Here is a 19,376-nt window from a genome sequence, read left to right on the forward strand (position 1 = left end):
TTAAAAATACGGGGTCAAACTAAGTAAGTTTGTCACTAATGGCAATCTTGAAGAGATTAAAGCAGAAGCAGTTAAGAAGAATTTCCAGGCTTCCTGTAAATGGTCAGTCAGAATGCATTTTCATAACTGCCTGATAATGGATCCGATATGGAACGTCAAACTTCAGGAAAATGGCAAACATTATGAAGCTCATTTCCAAATAACCAACAACTTAAAACAGATGTAATGAGACTATGAACAGAGCCAACATGTTGGCATAAAGTTTTGCCAAACAAGCAGTTTACAATATCAGAAGCGAATAAGATTTGGAACAAGGTTCTTATGAATCAATAAACTATAAATCCAAGTTCGCTTTTTGAAATGTCATTTTATAGTTGTTCCCATTTCTTTCTGCACTTCAGATCACATGTTCAAGAAGTTAAAATACTACTACTGTTTGACCAACAAACCCTAAGTATTGTACGTCAGACTCTTAGTTTACTTCCAAACTTAACCCTGAGCCTCATTATTTATTATCACTGCTTTAGATAATGTGGGAAGAATTAAACGTACCCCACTGAAGCACAAGTCTCTCCTAATATTACTTTGAAAACATGATTTCCTACAGAGGTAGCCCAGCGTTCTGTTACCAGTAAGCAAACACAGAATGTAGTGAACTACTGCTTTTCCATATCATGCCTGGGATAACATTCAAGCTACACAAATTTGGGGAAGTAATATTCTTAGCCATTTTAGATTTGCGGTCAGCTAGCAGTTTCACATCGGTATGAATCAACATTACTGTCAACGACGTGATCAGAATTACTCCTGATGGACACAACAGTTTAAAAATATGTAATCAATATGAGAATTAATCCCTTAGTCTACCCTGCTCTTATTTTATTAGGCACATGTTCCAATTGTAGCAGATTCTCCTCTTCCAACTAGCAGCATCATCTGAACAACATACAACATTGTAGTAGTCCAGCTTTTGCAAAACAAGTTTCATTCTCCCTCTGGGACAGCTGGGAGCCTCTGCTCTGAAGAGCCTGCGGACCAGATTCTATACAAGACAAAAGAATGATGATCACAAATCACCTCAGTAAAGGTTTGCTGATTGGTTTTAACAGATCATGAGTTTGGAAGATGGGGTGTGGGGGGAGCAGCACATAGATAACATCTGCATCCAGAAAAGACAGCTCAGAAAAGAGTAGAGCGCAGCTAAACAGAAAATGAGAAAAAATAAAGAGACAGAGCAATAAAGAGATGAAAAGAGATGAAGACAGCAGCATGTTTCCTATCCATCAGAACATACCAGCTCTATGAAAAGGGAAAGGAGGAAATGGAGAAGAAGAAAAATATAAGGCTGTGGAACTATTATTATTGGCAATTAAAGATTTTTTCCCCCAAATCATGAAATGCTGTTTCACATGTGTATGCACATCAATGGCTATGAATGAAAACAAGAGGGAAAAGAACTAGCATAACAAAAGTATGGAAGAAGTGATTCACATAAAATAATCCAACCCAATTCAGTCACCTCCTCCTACTTTTTAACTATGCCAGCACATCAGCTCTAACTCCAACCTACTTCAAATAAAGTTATAGTCCCAAAAGTAAGATACACTAAGAAGGCCAAACCTTAACTCAGTTTCTGCTCTTAAATACACTGAACTTCAGAGAGCGTGTTTATTTAGCCTGTGGTGCCAAGACCTGGTAGAGCTTAACGTTGAGATTTTCAAAGAAAAGCCTAAAACGTATGAATACAAATGAAGTTTATTTGTACTTCAGCACCTAACATGAAAATCCCAGCCCAGCTCTTTTCATGTATATAATGCTTTTTACTTTTTAATAATTAATATTCATTTTTTGAAAGATAACTCTTTTATCATTTTATACTGGGCAGGAATTACAGAGAGAAAGGTTAAATGGACTAACCGAAGCCACAGTGACAAAGACCAGATTATAGGTAGTTAGCTCCTAACTGTTCTGAGACCACTGTAATGTTTAATACTGTAGTGTAACACGTCCTTTCCTCTCAGTTTGTGCAGGATTATTTTTTCCCCAGTGTAGCTGTACGCTTCTACGGGAGAACTTATCTTGGGCCGCATACCTCCGGGACACAGGGCTCTACCCACCCTGGGGACAGTGATGCACAGATACCAATATGACGGATACAAAATGTCCGTCTATTTAGCTGCGTCACACGCTTATATAGCTCTTGCGCTTCCTGTTCCTGCCACTCCTATGGGGAGGAGTCTATCTTTCCGTCACATCCCGTAATCTTCCGGTCGCCGATCCCTGTCTATTCCCCTACACCCCAGGAAAGCATAAACTGCCTAGAACCAAGGTGGGAAAAAAGGCAAGTAAATGTTCAGATAACTTCAGCCATCTGCCTCCTATACTTAGCAGGTTATATGTTGCTGACTCTTGGGAGCCAAAAAGGACCAAATTTTAAGATACACCTCCACTGCAGATTTTGTAATGAAAATACAAGATCCCACCCAACCACTGGCATCTCTTTTGTAAAGAAAAGGTCAAATGCAGTAAAAAACACCAAAAAGTTTACAAAAAAATCTGGACACTACACTACAACATGGATCAGATTAAAACACCAATTCTTCACTGATCATAGCTCTATAATAGGGGTTTTAAGGGATTTTTTATGTTTTAAGGTTTATGTCCTTAAGTGTTCTATAGAAACAGGATATCGTAGAAGGCATGGGACTTTTTGTTTTATGCCCTGAATTAGGAGAGCTTGGTTGTTCGTCTGGCTTGCTTGGCATTGAATAAATCAGTAGGGCTTTAGAGTTCAAGATTTTCTTTGACTTATAATTAACACTACCACCAGCAGAAGCTTCTGCTATTTGCAGTCTTACAGAATTCTGAATTAACTGTGGTTGATGCTAATGCCCTTTATTTATCTATATAAAACATAAAACTTTATTACCATTGCTGAGGCCACATGTATCAATTTTGACTGAAAGCACCATCTTCAGAGTAGCGAGATTATATAGTCTGATCTTCCTGCCAGTTCAAGCCTTATCTCACTCCTGAGACAGCCAACACAGACAGCCAATCTTTCCTGTGAATGGGACGCTTATTCCACTAGGAACTCACGTGGGACAAGGAACTACATTTAACATAAGCCCATCCCCATCGCTAAATGTCTCACAACTTTGTCACTGCCAGTTTGGGTGAGATGCGGGCTGGCAAGTATCAGTGAAAGGCTCCACATCCCATTACCAGTCCCTCGAGCTACATAGTCTCATAAGCATAGACAAAATATAAATAGATTTCATGAACTGAAAACAGAGCTTTAAATTCTTCAAAAAGCACCTGTGAAGAAACTAGGCTGTGGCTGCCATTTTGGATTTGATCCAGCTAAGTAGCGAGTCCCTGTGGCAGCTTTCAAAGCTCTTAAAAGTTTTTCTTTCCCATTCCAAAAGCCAAGAATATTTCCAAACAGGTTTCAAGAATTGAATATTAAGCTATAAAAGCAGCTTCAGGTACTCGTTCTGTGGAAGAGTGGATCCAAAATGACGGCTCCAAGCTGGTCTGATAGAACATTTCAGCTTTCCCAGCGCCTGGTATCAAACCACAAGCCCCAGACCTACATGGAAGGCTGCAAGCAAAGAACGCGCCGATTCAAAGCCTGGGCCCCAATGAAGTCTTCATCGCTCTCTTCCAATAGTGACAGATTGAAAGAGGAAGAAGAACTCTCTCCTCCACTCAGGCATCTTGAGCTACTGGTTAAAATATGACAGACCAGAAATCTGGAGCACTGGTTAATTTTTGATGACAGAGCTTTATTGTTTGGAGCATACCAGTTTGCACCCATTAAAAAAAGAAAAAAAAAAAGAACAAAGGAAGCTTTGTTCACACTGAGGATAACTAATAGTTTCCAACCATAGAAAATGGTTTTCACATGGTAAAAAAAAAAAGTCAAATGTACACCAAGCTGAAACAAAGTTCAAAACTCAATGTTTAAACTACTGTGCAATATATAAAAGCAAACCGCTTGTATATTAAAAAACTGTCACAGAGCACAGGGAAGATATCAGGGTGTTGGTTTTTTTTAATATTCTGATATATGTTTTAAATATGATCTAGATTATCATGGTATGACGTTATGACAATAAGCACCTGAGATACCACCACAAAACACTGTTTGATATAATCAGGTTGGGTTAAAGACTACTACGAGTTGTCTTGCTACTGAGGGAGTAAAGAACGACTGAGTAAAAGGCCAATTTTTATCATTTTAGTTTAGAAATTCAAACAGCCTGCTTCTTCATTCGAAAGAAACATCTCTAATTATCTAGAGATTATGAGAATTTAGATGCTCAAAGAACGTTACAGATGTCTCTTCTAGTGACTGAATCAAGTATGAAATTGCACCTAGCATTTGAAGTTATGACAATGCTAACTGAATTTAAAAAACAATGAAAGCTTAGAAATGGTTTTGGTTACAGTTTCACTGTACCAAACCGTTCGTTTTGGAACATTTGGAAACCAGCATTCTCACTTTGTCATAGATTTTGAGGAGTTTTAGTGTGATCAGGCTGCAGGCTCCCTATAAAATTCTAACTTGGGGGACAATTTTGCATTGTTTTTAACCACTTAAATTCTACAAAAAAGTCAAGAATGATGCAAACAATATTGGAAGGAGGCAGAATATGGGTAAAAACACTCTTCATTAGTCTTCATTTTAGCTTTGACCCCATCCAAGGAAAGCCACATGGAACGCTGTTAGGACTCTTCTGGTACCCTCAGCACATCCTTTTCAAGGGTTGTTGCACGTGCTTTTTTTCATACTGATGTAGGGTATAATAGGCGTTTAAAAAAAACCCAAACAACTTCCAACAGTTCTGCAGTCACTTAATGAGCGTAAAACCAAAGTTTGTTACATACTGTTAGCTTCTGCAGTGTAAAAAACCAAAGCCTCAGAAAATAATGTGCATAAAAGTTCTGTGAAGTCCTTAGACATTTTTCAGGGTTAGTAGATCAGGTCATTACTACATTTTTCCAAGTGGCACATACAAGCCTTAACAGGGGTACCCTGTACAAGGAGGATGTCTAGACAGAGGAGGGATCGCAGCTTACTATGTGATAAGTAACTAGTCCCTTTCCCAGCTCAAAAAGGGGAAGAATTACTGAGACGACCACACTGAAACCGCAGCAGACAGTGCTTTTGATGAACAGTTGAGAAAACAAAATGGAACTGGCATGTCTGACTCACCATATACATCCATCTATACATCCACATACACTCACCATCTGCTGTACAACTGCATTTTTAACAACTTAAAAATCATAGTATTATTGACAGCAGCATTTAAGGAAATTTAAGATCTGGCAGTAGAAAAATGGCAGTGCATGATGCCATCCTTGTCCCACGAGTCCTCTGCATTCCAGAGGTCTCCACACGGAAGTCACCTACCATATGGGCTGACGCATCCCATCAGTCTGTGGCAGCATCATTATACCACAGCCTTTAAATATTTTTCACTAAATATACAGCTGCCCGTGTTATTAAAAGGTCCCTTTGGTAGTTCCTACTTTATTCAACTCAAGCTTGATCGTCCTTTTTTAGTTGTAATATGAACCATTAAATTAAGATGATTTTTCTACTTCTGAAGCTTCCAGCATACAATATATATATAAAAAAAATTATCTGCCACAAAACCAGCCAACATGCATTTCCCTGAACAGGAACATCTAGAACAGATACTTGGAAACCGCATTAGGCAGAAACAGTTCCAATTGTATTTGAAACATGAAACTGGGAGCAAGGGGGAAAAAAAACAAATTCCAAATAAAACACAAAACTACACTGCACAATTATCAAATAGGAACTTCTAGTCATACTTTCGTATATTCCCAGATTTCTTCCCACTTAGCAAGGCATATTTTAAGAACACCCTTAACCTTCCCACCCCCATTTCAAAACAAAGATCAAAGAAAAGTCATTTGGATGGACACCTTCCGCTTCTTATGCAATACAGATTTAGACACTGCACTTCAAAACCCCAGCCGTTACTTCAGCACCCAGCAGTCCAAACATTATTTCAGTCCTTTGAAGCAGCCCTAATGGTATCTTCCATTTGCAAGTAACACTTCTGTAGTCAAAGATCTTACTCCAAGGAGATGTTAATGTGAAACCACTCAGACTGCAAAGAGACACACACTCCTGGAGGCAGACTGCGAAGGTGTTTAGAAGTCAATGTAACACCATTACAGAGAGTGTCAGCTTAGAAGCTGTCATAAACACTTCATAATCACTCAGACACAAACCGGACTGCCTGCAACACATTACTTTATTAAGTGCTGAATAGAGGTTCAATTGTACGAATAAAAAGCACAATGCTACAGATAATAGCCTCACTGAGTGGATTTTCACATAAATGTCAAATTGTTGCTTTTTCAGATTGAAAGATTTTTAAACTAGAGAGAGCTGGCTTTTTTCTTAACTGGATTAATGTTGCTTAATTACAAGCTAAATACTCAGCAAGATCAAGAAGAAAGGTTTGTATAATACCAAAGGACACAAAAAAGCAGTGCCAAACAAACTCTAAATATTAAGTCAGTCACATAACTGCCAGACTTTATTTTGTCAGACTATGTAAGCAAAAAAAATGAGATGGAGAAACAACAACGTGGGAAAAAACCCCAAGGTTACGTTACCTCCAACTTTGTTGGCTATACAAATCCTGCTCTGAAAAGATATTTAAAATTGATGTTAAAGACTGTCAGTCTGAGAAACCCTCCACGACCATCTTCTAACAAAGGAATTATTCCAACACTGAAATTAACCTAACACATAAAAATTGCAGCGGTCGAAGCTGTACCTCTCAGATGCAATCTCAGAATTTCACAGAATATACAAATGAAGGGCTGATGAAGTGGTGCAATATCTCTACAGTTGGCATTTTTAAGATGGATGGTAAAATATCGCCACAGTTGGCATTTTTTTCCATTTCACTGGACTTCCCTTCTACCCATTAAAAATATCTCCGCAGAAGATGAACAACACTAACAGAAACTTAAAGAGCGCAGTTAAATAAAACTGCAATCTTAAGTTTCCTATTTTTCCTAAAATATTAAATACTATCAAAATCTAGGAATTATGAAGTGTAATACACCAGGGGGGGAGGTACATGGAAGACCAGACAAGGACATCCTGGTTGTATCATCCTACTGAGAAAGAAGGTAATATCAAGTATTCAGTGGCCTAAGTTGTGGCTAATTCAGACACAAGAAGGGAAAGGAGGAGGGAAAAGAAAAAAAAAGAAGAATAAAAGAAGAGAGAAAAATCCCACTCACAAACCCAAAGAAAACCCCTCTTCCACTAGGAAACACAGATAAGCTACCTTGCACTACCTGCCTGACAGCACCAGTAAGCACACTCACTCCGGATAAACAAAGTCGTTTAATTCATCATTTGTTAGTCATCTCCATCAAATTATTTCATGTTTACTGCAGTGCACCATGGGCTAAGAGTTTAAACGCAGACAGTTAATGCAGAACAGGGTACACAGAGCTAATCAAAGAACTGAGACTCTCTTCTTTCGTTCTTGCTTTCCTTATACACATAAGACCCCATCTCACAATGGGTTTCTCAAGGGCACTGATACAGATAGCTTCTTCATTCCGACACAGAAAGTCACTTAAGAGGGATGCACAGAACTCCCCCCTAACCACAAAGCAAGGGCATGTTACATACACAGACACAGAAGGGAAAAAAAATCCCATCTCTGCTAGACAGAAAGCTCTTCTCATCCTAGCACGGCCAGGACGTGCCCCATGTCAACACAACATACTTCCATACATTTTTCAGAAAATACACGTTAATTTGGATAAGAACATTCCGGCAGGATAAAGTGAGCTGTTTCATAAAAATTCTTTAGCTTAAGTCTATGTGACTATTCACAGTTTCTTAACTAATTAATCAACTTGTGCTATAACTCCTGGTACTGCTGCAGTTGTATCTCCTCTCTTAGCTCAGTGTCTTAGTGACACCTAATGTTTGTTTTCTGTAATACACTTTGAAGAACAAAGCGAAACCTTTCTGAACCGTTTCAATAATTTGTACACTAATATAAAACTGATCAGACTTCAAAATAGTGTACAAAACTAATTTTATACTGTAAACCCATTTTTTAGTATTCAAAGTCATTCCAGTGTCAGGCAGATCTAGAAAATAACTAAAAAGAGCGGACAAGCTAGTTTTGCCGTCATACACATTTCTGCTCTAAAAAGGTAAAATACAAAACCAATCCAAAGATATGTTTTCCTCCATTAAAAACAAAGCCATGAAAGTTAGAATTAGATGTAGTTTTTCAGGACATACAAGCAGATGAAGTTTCCTCCTTTTTCATTAAAGTGTTCCTAAACTTTGGTTGAAGTTCCTAAATTTTAGTAAAAAGTTACTAAATACTGAAATTTTGTCAAGTATACTATGTCGTACTTGATTTCTATTAAACCCTCCCTCAAATGCAGAAGCCTAGCAGTTTTTTTTCCTTCCTCACCTCCAGCTAACAATATGCAATCGAGAGGGGAAAAGCCAGCCCTCCTGCACTCCGGTGAAACTCATTTTAACTTTTGGTATACAAATTAACATTCTTTTCTATTAACCTGATTAAGCGACTGGTATATAAACACACGTCCTACACAGCTAACCATAAAGTAGTAAAAAAATATACATATTAGTAAAAAAACCAATGTATTTTACAAAAGGAAAGAATGCCATCCTCTCTACATTAATTTGAAGGACAAGGTGTTATGAGCAATTATTTTTTTAAGAATTTAAGAATTTTATGACCCAGTGCATTAAACTTTATTCTACAGTTTCAAGAAATTTGGGGGAATTTCCCCAAATTAAGACCATGTGCTCATAAACCACTCTGAAACACCAACTGCAGGGTGTATGTATGACAGCATGAAATCAAACCCATATGCACACACAGACTTTAATAAAATTAAAATTGCAAATCATGTACATGACAAACATGTGATTGTAAAACAGTATTAATACTGTCATACTTGCATTCCTGGGACAAACAAATTCTTTTAAATGTTTTTCCACCCTTATTCCTTCCTGTAGGTTAAAAAGATTTCTGTCCTTTCTGGGAAACAAACTATTCCATAATGACAAACGCTACTCCCAATTCAACTCTGAAAATTTACCGAACAGAAAGCCCTCAAATCTGAAGGTACATGAATCCAAATGTTTGATCTATGCTCAGTATTAATCTTAAGATAAGCATATTACATAAAAACCATATGATATTAATGGTAAATGTTGGCTCTTTCTACTTAAATAGGAAAAATCAGAAGTGAAATATTAAACATAACATTGCAAACAAAAAAGCCGCTGGCGCAGAAGTGAACTCTGTACTTACAGGTATGCTCCAGACTTGCATTCCATCGCTGTATCCGATCATTAGTAGTAACGGTGGTTCATTCCCGGTGCTATGTATTTCATGAAATTCCATATTCCTCGATGTATCTAAATTGGGTTTAAATATCAAATCCATTATTAACAGCTTAGGATCAACTATGGCTGGTGTCAGTTATACTAGATGGTGTTTTCTCAATGCATGTTTCTGTTGTCACAAGTAAAAGCAGGCAAAGTGGTTTAAATTTTTATGGTGGAACAATACTGAAACGTATTCTTTTAGGCAAACATAAGAGATTTGTTAAAGTTTCACAGAGAGGTTAGAATGCATTAAAATTTAAAATGGAGAAAAATTTTCTGATTACAATGCAGGTTGTCACTAAATAGCCAAAAAACTTCCATCATTCTTTCTCCAATGATTAATAAAACACGGCAAACTTCTCAAACAGAGAAAAATTTGCAAAGAACAAAAAAAAAAAAACATTAACAAAAACAGACATTACAAATGCACAGACTGATCAAAACTATTTCTAGATACTATGTAATTAATCTCTACATCAACCTTACCAAAAGAAGAAAATCCCCAGGAAGAAAAGTGCTACAGGACATAATATTCAAAATATTAAGCTTTTCTCGAGCAAAGGCCTCTATAGCTACTTTTTTCAAGGGTGGCAGAATGAACAAAAGCACACTGCAAGCATGTAAGCATCAAAGAAAGAGGGGACATATTTAGAATGGTTAAAGAGCATGTATTTAGGGTACATCACATTAGGCTGCATAAAAATAAATTTTAACAGAATATAAAGGATTCTGAAGCATATTCTAAGGAGTTTTTGTTATACTGCAGAAAAGAACCTAAAGAGGGAATGCCTGAGATTTTTAAAAAATAAACGTATGAGGAAAACAAATCTACAAGCCAACAAACCTTAACTACCCTAAAGCTGAACGTAACTCGATGTACAGGTTGGTAGGTCTTTCTAGTTCTAATAACCATGAATTTATGAGCTGCCAGCCTCTGTGCCACTTCAGCTGCTGGAAAACATATAATCTTCCCTATTAACCTCTTGGAATGGCTGAAAATTCCCCTTCACAGCTCTGGCTATGGTTGCTATTATTTCATCAGAGACCAGAATGAGCATTTACCATTGAGCTCTAGACAGGAAAACAAGACAGCAGACAGGACACATCAGCTTGCTGAAAGACTTAAATCCAGTGTTCTCCAGAAGGCAGGTCCCTTAGTTCCCCAGCTATGACAAACACACGTACCACACACAACGAGCAACTCCAAGATGTTCAAGTAATTCAGCAAGCAACTACCTGATAGAGCATTCAACCACCTCTCATTTGGTCCCTAACCTTCCTTATCCAAAAGCAGTAACTGGGATAGACAAGTAAAACAACTCAGACCTTCAGTGGGGATCTACTTAATACAATTAGAAAAAGCTTGTGAAGATCACCATTTTTTTAAAGAAGGTTGGAGACCCATTGCCTGCACTAAGTTGGTAGCCTTCACCGATGATTTATTAAAATACACTGGAAGTGATAAGTTAAAATTTAAGAATATTTTGTGAATTTGCTCTATTATTTCACTGAAAGACATCATGGAATCTCCTGCTCGTTCTCCCCAACAGCTCTTCCTTTCTAGGTTACTCTGAACCTCTCGCACCACTGAAAGTGTATCTGGGACCTGGACTGGATTCACAGTTAAATAGTCTGGCTTGGAAATCAAACAGTAGACGAAATAATTCAGCTCTTGCTTTGTTTTCAACTATCTTAATGAAAGGAAATGGATTGGGGGCGGGGAGGGGAGTGGGAGGAATTTGCCTCTCTTTGTAAGCAAGATTTAGTTTGCCTTTAGATGAAGTTCCAAGGCCTATTTGTTCTATCTGGTAGGTATTGAACAGAAGCGCAATTATTCACTGAGAGTTTAGTCCATCTAGAACATGGAAATTAAATACTTCATTTTGAATCAACAATGCTTATTGATAAAGCTGACTGAAATTATTGTACATGGACCCAAAAATGACAAAAATGGGAGAAAATGAAGCCATACCATTCAAATCTGCATTTTCAAATCTGACCCAAATTATCTTCTCCTTTTCTTCTGCTGGTGGGGTACCACTGTAGGCCTGGATAAAAAGCAAAAGAGTTGAAATAAGGAAGTTTAACCCCATTCTTTCCACCCTCTATAGACCATAGGAGGGAACATACATTAAAAAAGAAAGTCAGAGATACATATGTCTTACTGTCACCACTATTCCTGGGAGGTTTCATTTCAAAAATGAATGGTTCCATGATGAACATACACCACAGTAAATGTAACTCAACAAGCATAACATCACTTACTAAGGTAGAAATGACAAGACGTTCATAAGAACAAGTCTTCTGGAGCAGGTGAGAAATGTCACATGATTTATAGCAATTTAGTCAAGCTAACAACATGGTGGCTTCTACAATCTTTAAGTTTAGCAGTTGTTCCCTACTTCTAAAAGCAATATTAGAGGTTCTCATGTGAGGCATTTTTACTTTTAAAATTCTTTTTAATTCACTTAAAAGCTTTGTAAGCAAGACTGGGCAAAGAGAGGACCTTTACAACATAGTTTATTTTACTGACATGTTTTAGTCATATCTGTCACATCTTTGAAGCAGCCATTTAAGAGAGAATAAAGAGTCATTCCAGTAGAACAGATTCATGGTTCAGATCTGTGTTCTACAGATTCCCACAAAAAGAAGAGATACAAAACTGTGAAGGAGGCGTGCAGTGTTTCCAAACTGCAAGTTTTACAGTCCTCAGGAGAAACTGTGGTATTGAGAATGTGAGCTATGATAGAGATACCATCACTTGCAAATTAATTATAAAAAAATATTGTGCAGTACTTTGGATTAAATATGAGAAGAGCTTGTATAACCACTTTACACATGCCAGAAAAGCAATAACATGAACTAAAAATACAAATTTAAAAAAATAAGTGTGGGTATTACTTTTCAAAACAAATCACATTCCATGCTTCCAAGGCAAACTGATCTGTAAAATAAAACACTGGTTGTATCCTTTAAGTACAGAGGGGAAAAAACGGGGGCGGGTGTGGAACGCAGCGATCTCTTAAATGAAAGTTTGACAATTTTTAATTCTGACCATAAGTCCAATTTCACAAACTAATATTAGTGAGGGGAATTTTTTTTTATATTAGTATTGAGGAAATTAATGACTAACTCACCAAGATAATTCTTCAAGTAAGAACCAAGATAGCTTCCTGAAGCTACAGACAACCAGCTGCGATGCTTCGCCACTACTGACTACAGCTTTCCCAAAGAGTAACAAACCTAATTTAGTCGCTCTCTACCACTGAGAGGCCCACAAGCAATACAGAAGTGGCCATTCCACCTCCATGCTGCTGCTGCCTGGCAAAACTAAGACCAAGAGCTGACATAAGCATCATAGTTGTTCTCCAGAGAGGAATATCCCAGAAATGGGGGGGGGGGGGGGGGGGGGGTGGAACCCCAAAACAAAAAAAAATGAAGCAAAAGGAACTTTCTCCTTTTCAGCCAGTGACAAATGTCCAGGTGACAAAGTGTGTCTACCATGTTGTTCTAACACCAGTCCAGCCAGGGCTCATACGGAGTTTTCCAACTACAACCCATAAAAAATTTATTTGTAAGAGGCAGGGCAAATATGCCCAGTCCCTTCCCTCCCCTACTGTTCTATTGCCAAAATTATCATAGGAAAAGGCTGAAATCTTCTTCCTGCTATTTATATTGTAATTCTTCAGTTTCTGGGTAGCAAAGTTTTTGATTTAAATTACCTGTTAGAGGAAATCCGTAGGCCCTACTTTCAGATGGAATGCAGTCTACGCTTTCAAAACCCGGGTCTCAAGATTCACGTTCAAAAAAGCAAAACTTTTTTTTGTTTTTCAATGATATTTTTGTCCACCTGGCACACACTTCAACTGCTTTGTACACCCAAAAAACAGGTCTAAAGATCTACACGTACCTGCGGCACAACGTCCTGAAGAAACGTAACGACGCTTTCCATATATGACTGCTCCCTTGAAAACAGAAGGAGGGTTTTTAGCTACCACTGAAGTTCAGAAATGGTTATGAATATATTAAGTAAGCCATATCACCAGAGAAGAAACACACAAACTTTAGCACAAAGGAAAATACTAAGTATGCAATGCAGTTATTTAAGATACTGCCAAAACCCCTGATAATATAAATGACAGCCTAAAAGTCCACAAAAAGCTAAGTGATACCTGTTTATGAAACAGCTGCTTAGGGGAAAAGTATAAAATATAACAGTCAAGAAATAAACCATGTTCCCCACATCAGAGTGGCTGACTAAAATAGAACAGGCATTTGGAAGTTATTCTTCAGTATTTTTCTACTGAATTTAGCTATTACAACACGAAGATGAGGACTTAAGCTAAGGGCTGGAGCTCTCCTGGTGGGGCAAGCAAGCTTTAAGAGCTCACATGCATTATGTACAATAACGAAGTAAGTGCTTGGGGGCAGGAGATGGAAGAAAACCCTAACTAAGAGAAGCAAGGAGTCATTTTCAGATAATATTTTACAGCTTGGGAAGTTTATTCCTTCTTGGAAGTTCATTAGCAACGATTTAGAATAGTATACAGTGCAAGATACATTTGTTCTGATAGATTGAAATTAATGCTTTTATTAGCTTATCCCCGCATGAGCGGTGAGTCTCTTGTGTAACTGCTGAGCAACGCACAATGTGGGCTGGCTGTATTAAGACAGACGGTGTTGAAACGACGCAAAAGCTCTGCACTTTCTGTAGTGAGTAATACTGAACCATGCTGGCAACAAGAACTATCTTCACAAAGTCTGAAACAATTTATAACAAACAAAAAAAAAAACCCTAACTCTTTAGGTACAGCTTTGGCAGCCCCAAAATTAATTTTTATACTGGTAGTTTTTCCTGTGCTAACTCAAGGTTTCTAATAGAAACAAAGAAAAATCATAAACTAGGAAATCTAGACTCTTGATGTCCAAAGGTACGCGTGCTTTCTGAAACTGTGCTGTGTAAGATTCTTTTACTAGAAATTGGAGTGTTTGGTATTTAAGAACTAAGTACTCTGCCCTATACACAGCAATACAGAAGATACTTCAAGTCACATGCTGCAACACCTGGGTCAGCTGAGAGGTTGACTCCTCTCTGAAACCAAAGATTAATCTAAAACATAAAGTTTTAAATTTTAGAAAGCTTATTCCAACTGACAACAAAACTAGATTCTGGTCAGCAACACAAGGATTACTGCGTGAAAATTTGTCTTATTTCTTTCAGCTAAGGCCTTCGAAATGAGCTGTGGTTTCTAGGGCTGATTCTTCTTTGATTTATGTAGGTCACCAAAACTGTCTTTGTACACCTTCAGAGCCCTTTATTACCTAGCAATAATACTTGTCTACAGGTATAGTATTAAACAGAGTGTTTGAAGTTCTCACGTGAATGCCTACCAGCAAGAGTCACACTGTCTTCATTTTTCATCTCATGAAATGAGCACCATTTTTTTCTCCTCCTCAAGTACATCTTGAAACAAAGTTAATGTTTGGGAAATGTTTATTCACTGTATGTACTCTAAATCTCTCCTGAAGTTGAAAAACTTCCAAGAAGATATCTGTAAAGTCTTTTAAAACCACCAAAACAATAGCAACAAAAGCCACAAAAAAAAAATCAGGTAAGAATCTGGAGTTTAACATAAGCCACAGAATGCTGCTGCACACTGCTCAACATACACAAGCTCTCACCAAAAAGACTGAGATTCTTGAGGTGAAAAGATATACCTCAAGAACAAGCCACCATATTTAACAAAAAAAACCCCCAGATAATCTTATTCTTACAGTGTTTTTCTATTATTATATTTTTAGTGTACTTTGAAGCAAACAGAATGCATTTGTTGAGAAACTGTGCAACAAAAAAAAATGCTTATTCTACCACACTGCTGTAAGACAAACCTCTAACGCAACTTTTAGTGTTACAACAATGGGTTTCTTTTGCTCCCTGGTAAAAATTAAGTGAATCTTGATGTCGAAATACATGACTATCTCCAGCAGCAAACTAATAGCTGCTGAAACTGATAGTACAAGTGAACATTTCAATACAGCGCCATTTCGCAGCAACAATTCAGCAGTACAAACATCCCCAGGTACAAAGAAAAACTGCTACAAAAATCCTTTAACAGATGAAGATGAGACCATAAATCCTCCTGACTGCCTGACTAAGCTCTTTTGCCAGGAAGGTATTTTCAGGCAAACACAATGAAAACAAGGATGCCCAAGCCAAAAAATGGTCTCTTATGTGCTCTGACTGGAGAGAGGTAGCTTCTTCCTTTGTTCTTGGTTTTGTTCTCTTAAGCAAAATAAATTAGAATCCACAAATCTATTTATTGTAGGGCTTTAACGACGGGCTTATATGTTTTAATATATCCGCCCCTGTGACAAGGTATTATTAAGAAGAGCAGCAAGAAAGTAACACCCTATACACGTTCCTTCCAGCCTAAGGAAGGAGAGACTGCAACCAGTGATCTACAGCCAGCGTAGTGTTTGTACACCAAACAACAAAACGTTGCAAGATAAAAGTACTCATCTTTAAAATGTACACTTTGAAGGTTTTGGCGTATTAAACTAAAAGCATCCCATTTAGGGAGACAGTTTGACCTGAGAGTCCTAGGAGACGGGAATGCAACATCTGTTTACTTTATCTTATTGGAAAACACTCGGTTCAACAAAACCGCACTGTCAACACAAGCCCTCACAGCTGGCTTTGAAAGAAAATTCAAGCTACGTCCTTCTAGAAGGAGACTAAAAATCATTTCAAATAAGGGATGTCTATAACATGCTTACGTGACAGCTTGTGGGCGAACAACCACTCCTCCAGTACATCGACTAGGGCGGCGTGGAGATTCTGTCGCCATTGTTTCTTTACAGATACCTGTAAGAAACAAGTTTATTTTTAATAATAATTTGTATCAGGATTGTTTATTACACTAGTTCTTGACGTACCATTCAGGATGATAAAAACCTCTTAAAGAAGGAAGCCTGATTTATACCAGCCTGTAAAGCACTATGACCCCACGTGACACATTTAAAAACAAAAGCCACCTTATTTTTTCAGTATCTCAATCACTATGGCTCCTGCAATGTATGTGAAAGCAAAAAAGAACACAAACCTACATGATAAAGTGGGAAAATTTCTTTAGACCTTACTTAATGTAGACAGAGTTACAGGTACACAGTTATCATAAGCATTATTTAAGAGTATTATTTACTAATGAGCCTTTGTCTTAGAAAATCACATACAACCACAACTGTGGTGTACTGTACTCTTGAAAATCTGCATCTGGTCACAATGAAGTTAACATAAAAAGCGCGATGGAACACATTCTACATTTTTTAGGTCAGCTTTTTGTGCCACCTTCGAGTTTTCCTTCATGAGTCTGTTCTTTCATGTGAAAATTCAGCACAACATTCCTAAAGGCGAAAAAACACCTGAGGAGCCCCTCTTCAGTTGGTCATTCAGCCCCTCCACTGTCACCCCCGCCCCAAATCAAGAACCAGTACGTGAAGGGAGAGGAAAAGCCAAACCCCCAACGTGGTATCAGTTATCGACATTATTTTGTGTTTGGGCAGTCTCTGGAAGGGCCACCTCATTACGTGAGGCAAGGATAAACGCTTAGCCCCATGGAAATTAGTAACAAAGCCTTCAGCAATACAAGTGAACTCTGGCGCGCGTGCCAAGCAACCTTAAAAGAAAGAAAATGGCACGTAAAGGAAATAATGTCTTCATGTTACGCCCTAATCCGGCGGGACACCTGTGCCAGCCGGCGCTCCTTGCCCGCCCGAGCCCCGAGTGCTGTCACCTGCACCTCGGCTCCGCGCACCGGAGAGGCTGCGGCGCCGGGGCCCTGCCGAGCGGGAGCCCCGCCGCGGGCGGGAGCACGGCCCGGCGGGGGGGCGGCCGCGGGCCCCGGGCCCCCTCCGCCACCCGCTGTTGGGCAACTCCAGAACGAAGCGCTCCGACCTGACCGGCCTCTCCGCCGCCCGCCGGCCCGGGGATCAGGCCGCGGCCATCCGGGGAGGCGCCGAGAGCCACCGGGCGCCCCCGGCCCCGGTCAAAGGCCGGCGACCCCCCTCGGGCCCCGGTCCGCCGGCCTCTGCCCTGCCCGCCGGCCCCCGCCCGGCCTCGCATCCCCACACCCGCCCTCAGAGGCGGCCACAGTGGCTCCCCCAGAGCCCGGGCCCGCCCCAGCCCTCGCCCAGCGCTCCCGGCCCCAGCCCCGGCCCCGCTCCCCTCACCCACCGCCGCTCCCCTCCGCCCGGCTCCTCACTGACAGTGTTTGGGACCCCCACGGGGAATGACACCCAGCGCACCGCTCGCTGCTAGCCAATCAGGCGGCAGCGAAGGCGGGCCGCTCTCCGCTGCCGGCCAACCCCCGGCCCTGTTTTCCAGCAGTGGGCGGGGCACAGGGGGAACGGACAGGCAGCGCGGCTGCGCCGCGAGCTCCCATACCCCCGCCCGCAGCTTTGTTTACATCGGGATCTCGCGAGAGCCGCAGGGCCAGTCCCGCGCACGTGGGCGGGGGCGGAGCCGGGGAGGGGGGATGCGTCACGCGCCGAGCCGCCAATTGGCGGGGAAGGCCCCGCCCACGCCAGTGTTTACCTTCCGTGAGGCCGTACGCGGTGACGCAGGGTGGGGTGGGGTGGGGTTTGCGGCGGTCCCGCTCGGTGCCCGGGGACCGGACGGGACCGGACCGGACCCTCCCCTCATGGCGGCGGCGGTGGAAACGCGCACCGAACAAAACACTGGCAGGTAGAGAGACCGCGAGGGGCCGCGGGGTCGAGGCCACCCCTCAGCAGCAGCGCGGGACCCTCCCAAGGAGCGCCCCCCCCCCCCCCCCGCCAGGAGCGCTTACAGCCTCACGGCATCATTGAGTCGTTAAGGGTGGAAAAGACCTCCAAGATCATCAAGTCCAACCAGCACCCCCAGGCCTCCTAAGCCATGCCCTGAAGTGCCACGTCTACATGGTTTTCGAACACCCCCAGGGACGGTGACTCCCCCACCTCTCTGGGCAGCCTGTGCCACCTGACCACTCTTGCAGGAAAGACTTTTTTCCTAGTATCCAATCTAAACCTCCCCTGATGCAACTTCAGACCATTTCCTCTTGTTCTATTGCTTGTTACTTGAGAGAAGAGACCGAGACCCAACTTGCTACAGCCTCCTTTCAGGCAGCTGCAGAGAGCGAGAAGGGCTCCCCTCAGCCTCCTCCAGGTTAAACCCCCCAGCCCCCTCAGCCGCCCCCCAGCACACTTGTGCTCCAGACCCTGCCCCAGCCCCGCTGCCCTTCTCTGGACACGCTCCAGCCCCTCAAGGCCCTTCTTGTCCCGAGGGGCCCAAACCTGAGCCCAGCACTCGAGGTGGGGCCTCCCCAGGGCCGAGCACAGGGGCCCCATCCCTGCCCGGCTCCTGCTGGCCACACCAGTGCTGACACAAGCCCGGGGGCTGGTGGCCTCCTGGGCCACCCGGGCACTGCTGGCTCATGCTCAGCCGCTGTCAGCCAGCACCCCCAGGGCCTTCTCCGCCAGGCACCTTTCCAGCCACTCTGCCCCAAGCCTCCTGAGGGGTGGGAGCAGGTTTCCCTCAGAGTTGTGCTTTCTGGCAGCGCTGCCCTCAAGCAGGATGTTTGCAGGTGCCTCACGCTGCACCGATTGCAAAGGGTGACACACTTCGCTGTAGGCGAGTGACTGCCCCCATCGGCAGTGCTTCACACCCGGTCAGGTTTCCGTCAGGGAGCCCCGGCCTCTGGCTCGTGGTTCCAGACAGCAGGCACCTAAAGTGAGGATTGGGTGACCTGTTCTGGGAATCTACCCCGACATCTGTAACCAAAAGCCAGTATCAAATAAATTAAAACAATTACTGGAAAGCGTAACATAGCACACTTCTTCACAAAATAGCTATTACCAGAGAGGAGTAACCCTTCTTCAT

At 41.3% G+C, this 19,376-nt stretch overlaps 1 protein-coding gene across 6 annotated transcripts in view; it reads right to left on the reverse strand.

Moving 5' to 3' along the window:
- The window catches only part of BCAS3 (BCAS3 microtubule associated cell migration factor), a 370,477-nt gene extending 352,769 nt beyond the window's left edge, over positions 1-17,708 (reverse strand). For 4 of the 6 annotated variants that reach the window (XM_064467926.1, XM_064467925.1, XM_064467929.1 and 1 more), the window contains exons 1-5: positions 17,690-17,708; positions 16,238-16,325; positions 13,371-13,425; positions 11,433-11,508; positions 9,384-9,490 (exon numbers count right to left, since the gene is read on the reverse strand). In XM_064467926.1, coding sequence (XP_064323996.1) covers positions 9,384-9,490; positions 11,433-11,508; positions 13,371-13,425; positions 16,238-16,308 — 309 coding nt within the window. In that variant the 5' untranslated portion in view covers positions 16,309-16,325; positions 17,690-17,708. Of the gene's footprint in view, positions 1-9,383; positions 9,491-11,432; positions 11,509-13,370; positions 13,426-14,851; positions 14,899-16,237; positions 16,326-17,689 lie in introns of those variants that run through there. The other 2 variants (XM_064467928.1, XM_064467923.1) reach the window with 2 other exon arrangements.
- Between the last annotated feature and the right edge of the window lie 1,668 nt (positions 17,709-19,376).

Source organism: Phalacrocorax carbo, chromosome 17, assembly GCF_963921805.1.
Source record: "Phalacrocorax carbo chromosome 17, bPhaCar2.1, whole genome shotgun sequence".
In the NCBI taxonomy this organism is placed as follows: Eukaryota; Metazoa; Chordata; class Aves; order Suliformes; family Phalacrocoracidae; genus Phalacrocorax; species Phalacrocorax carbo.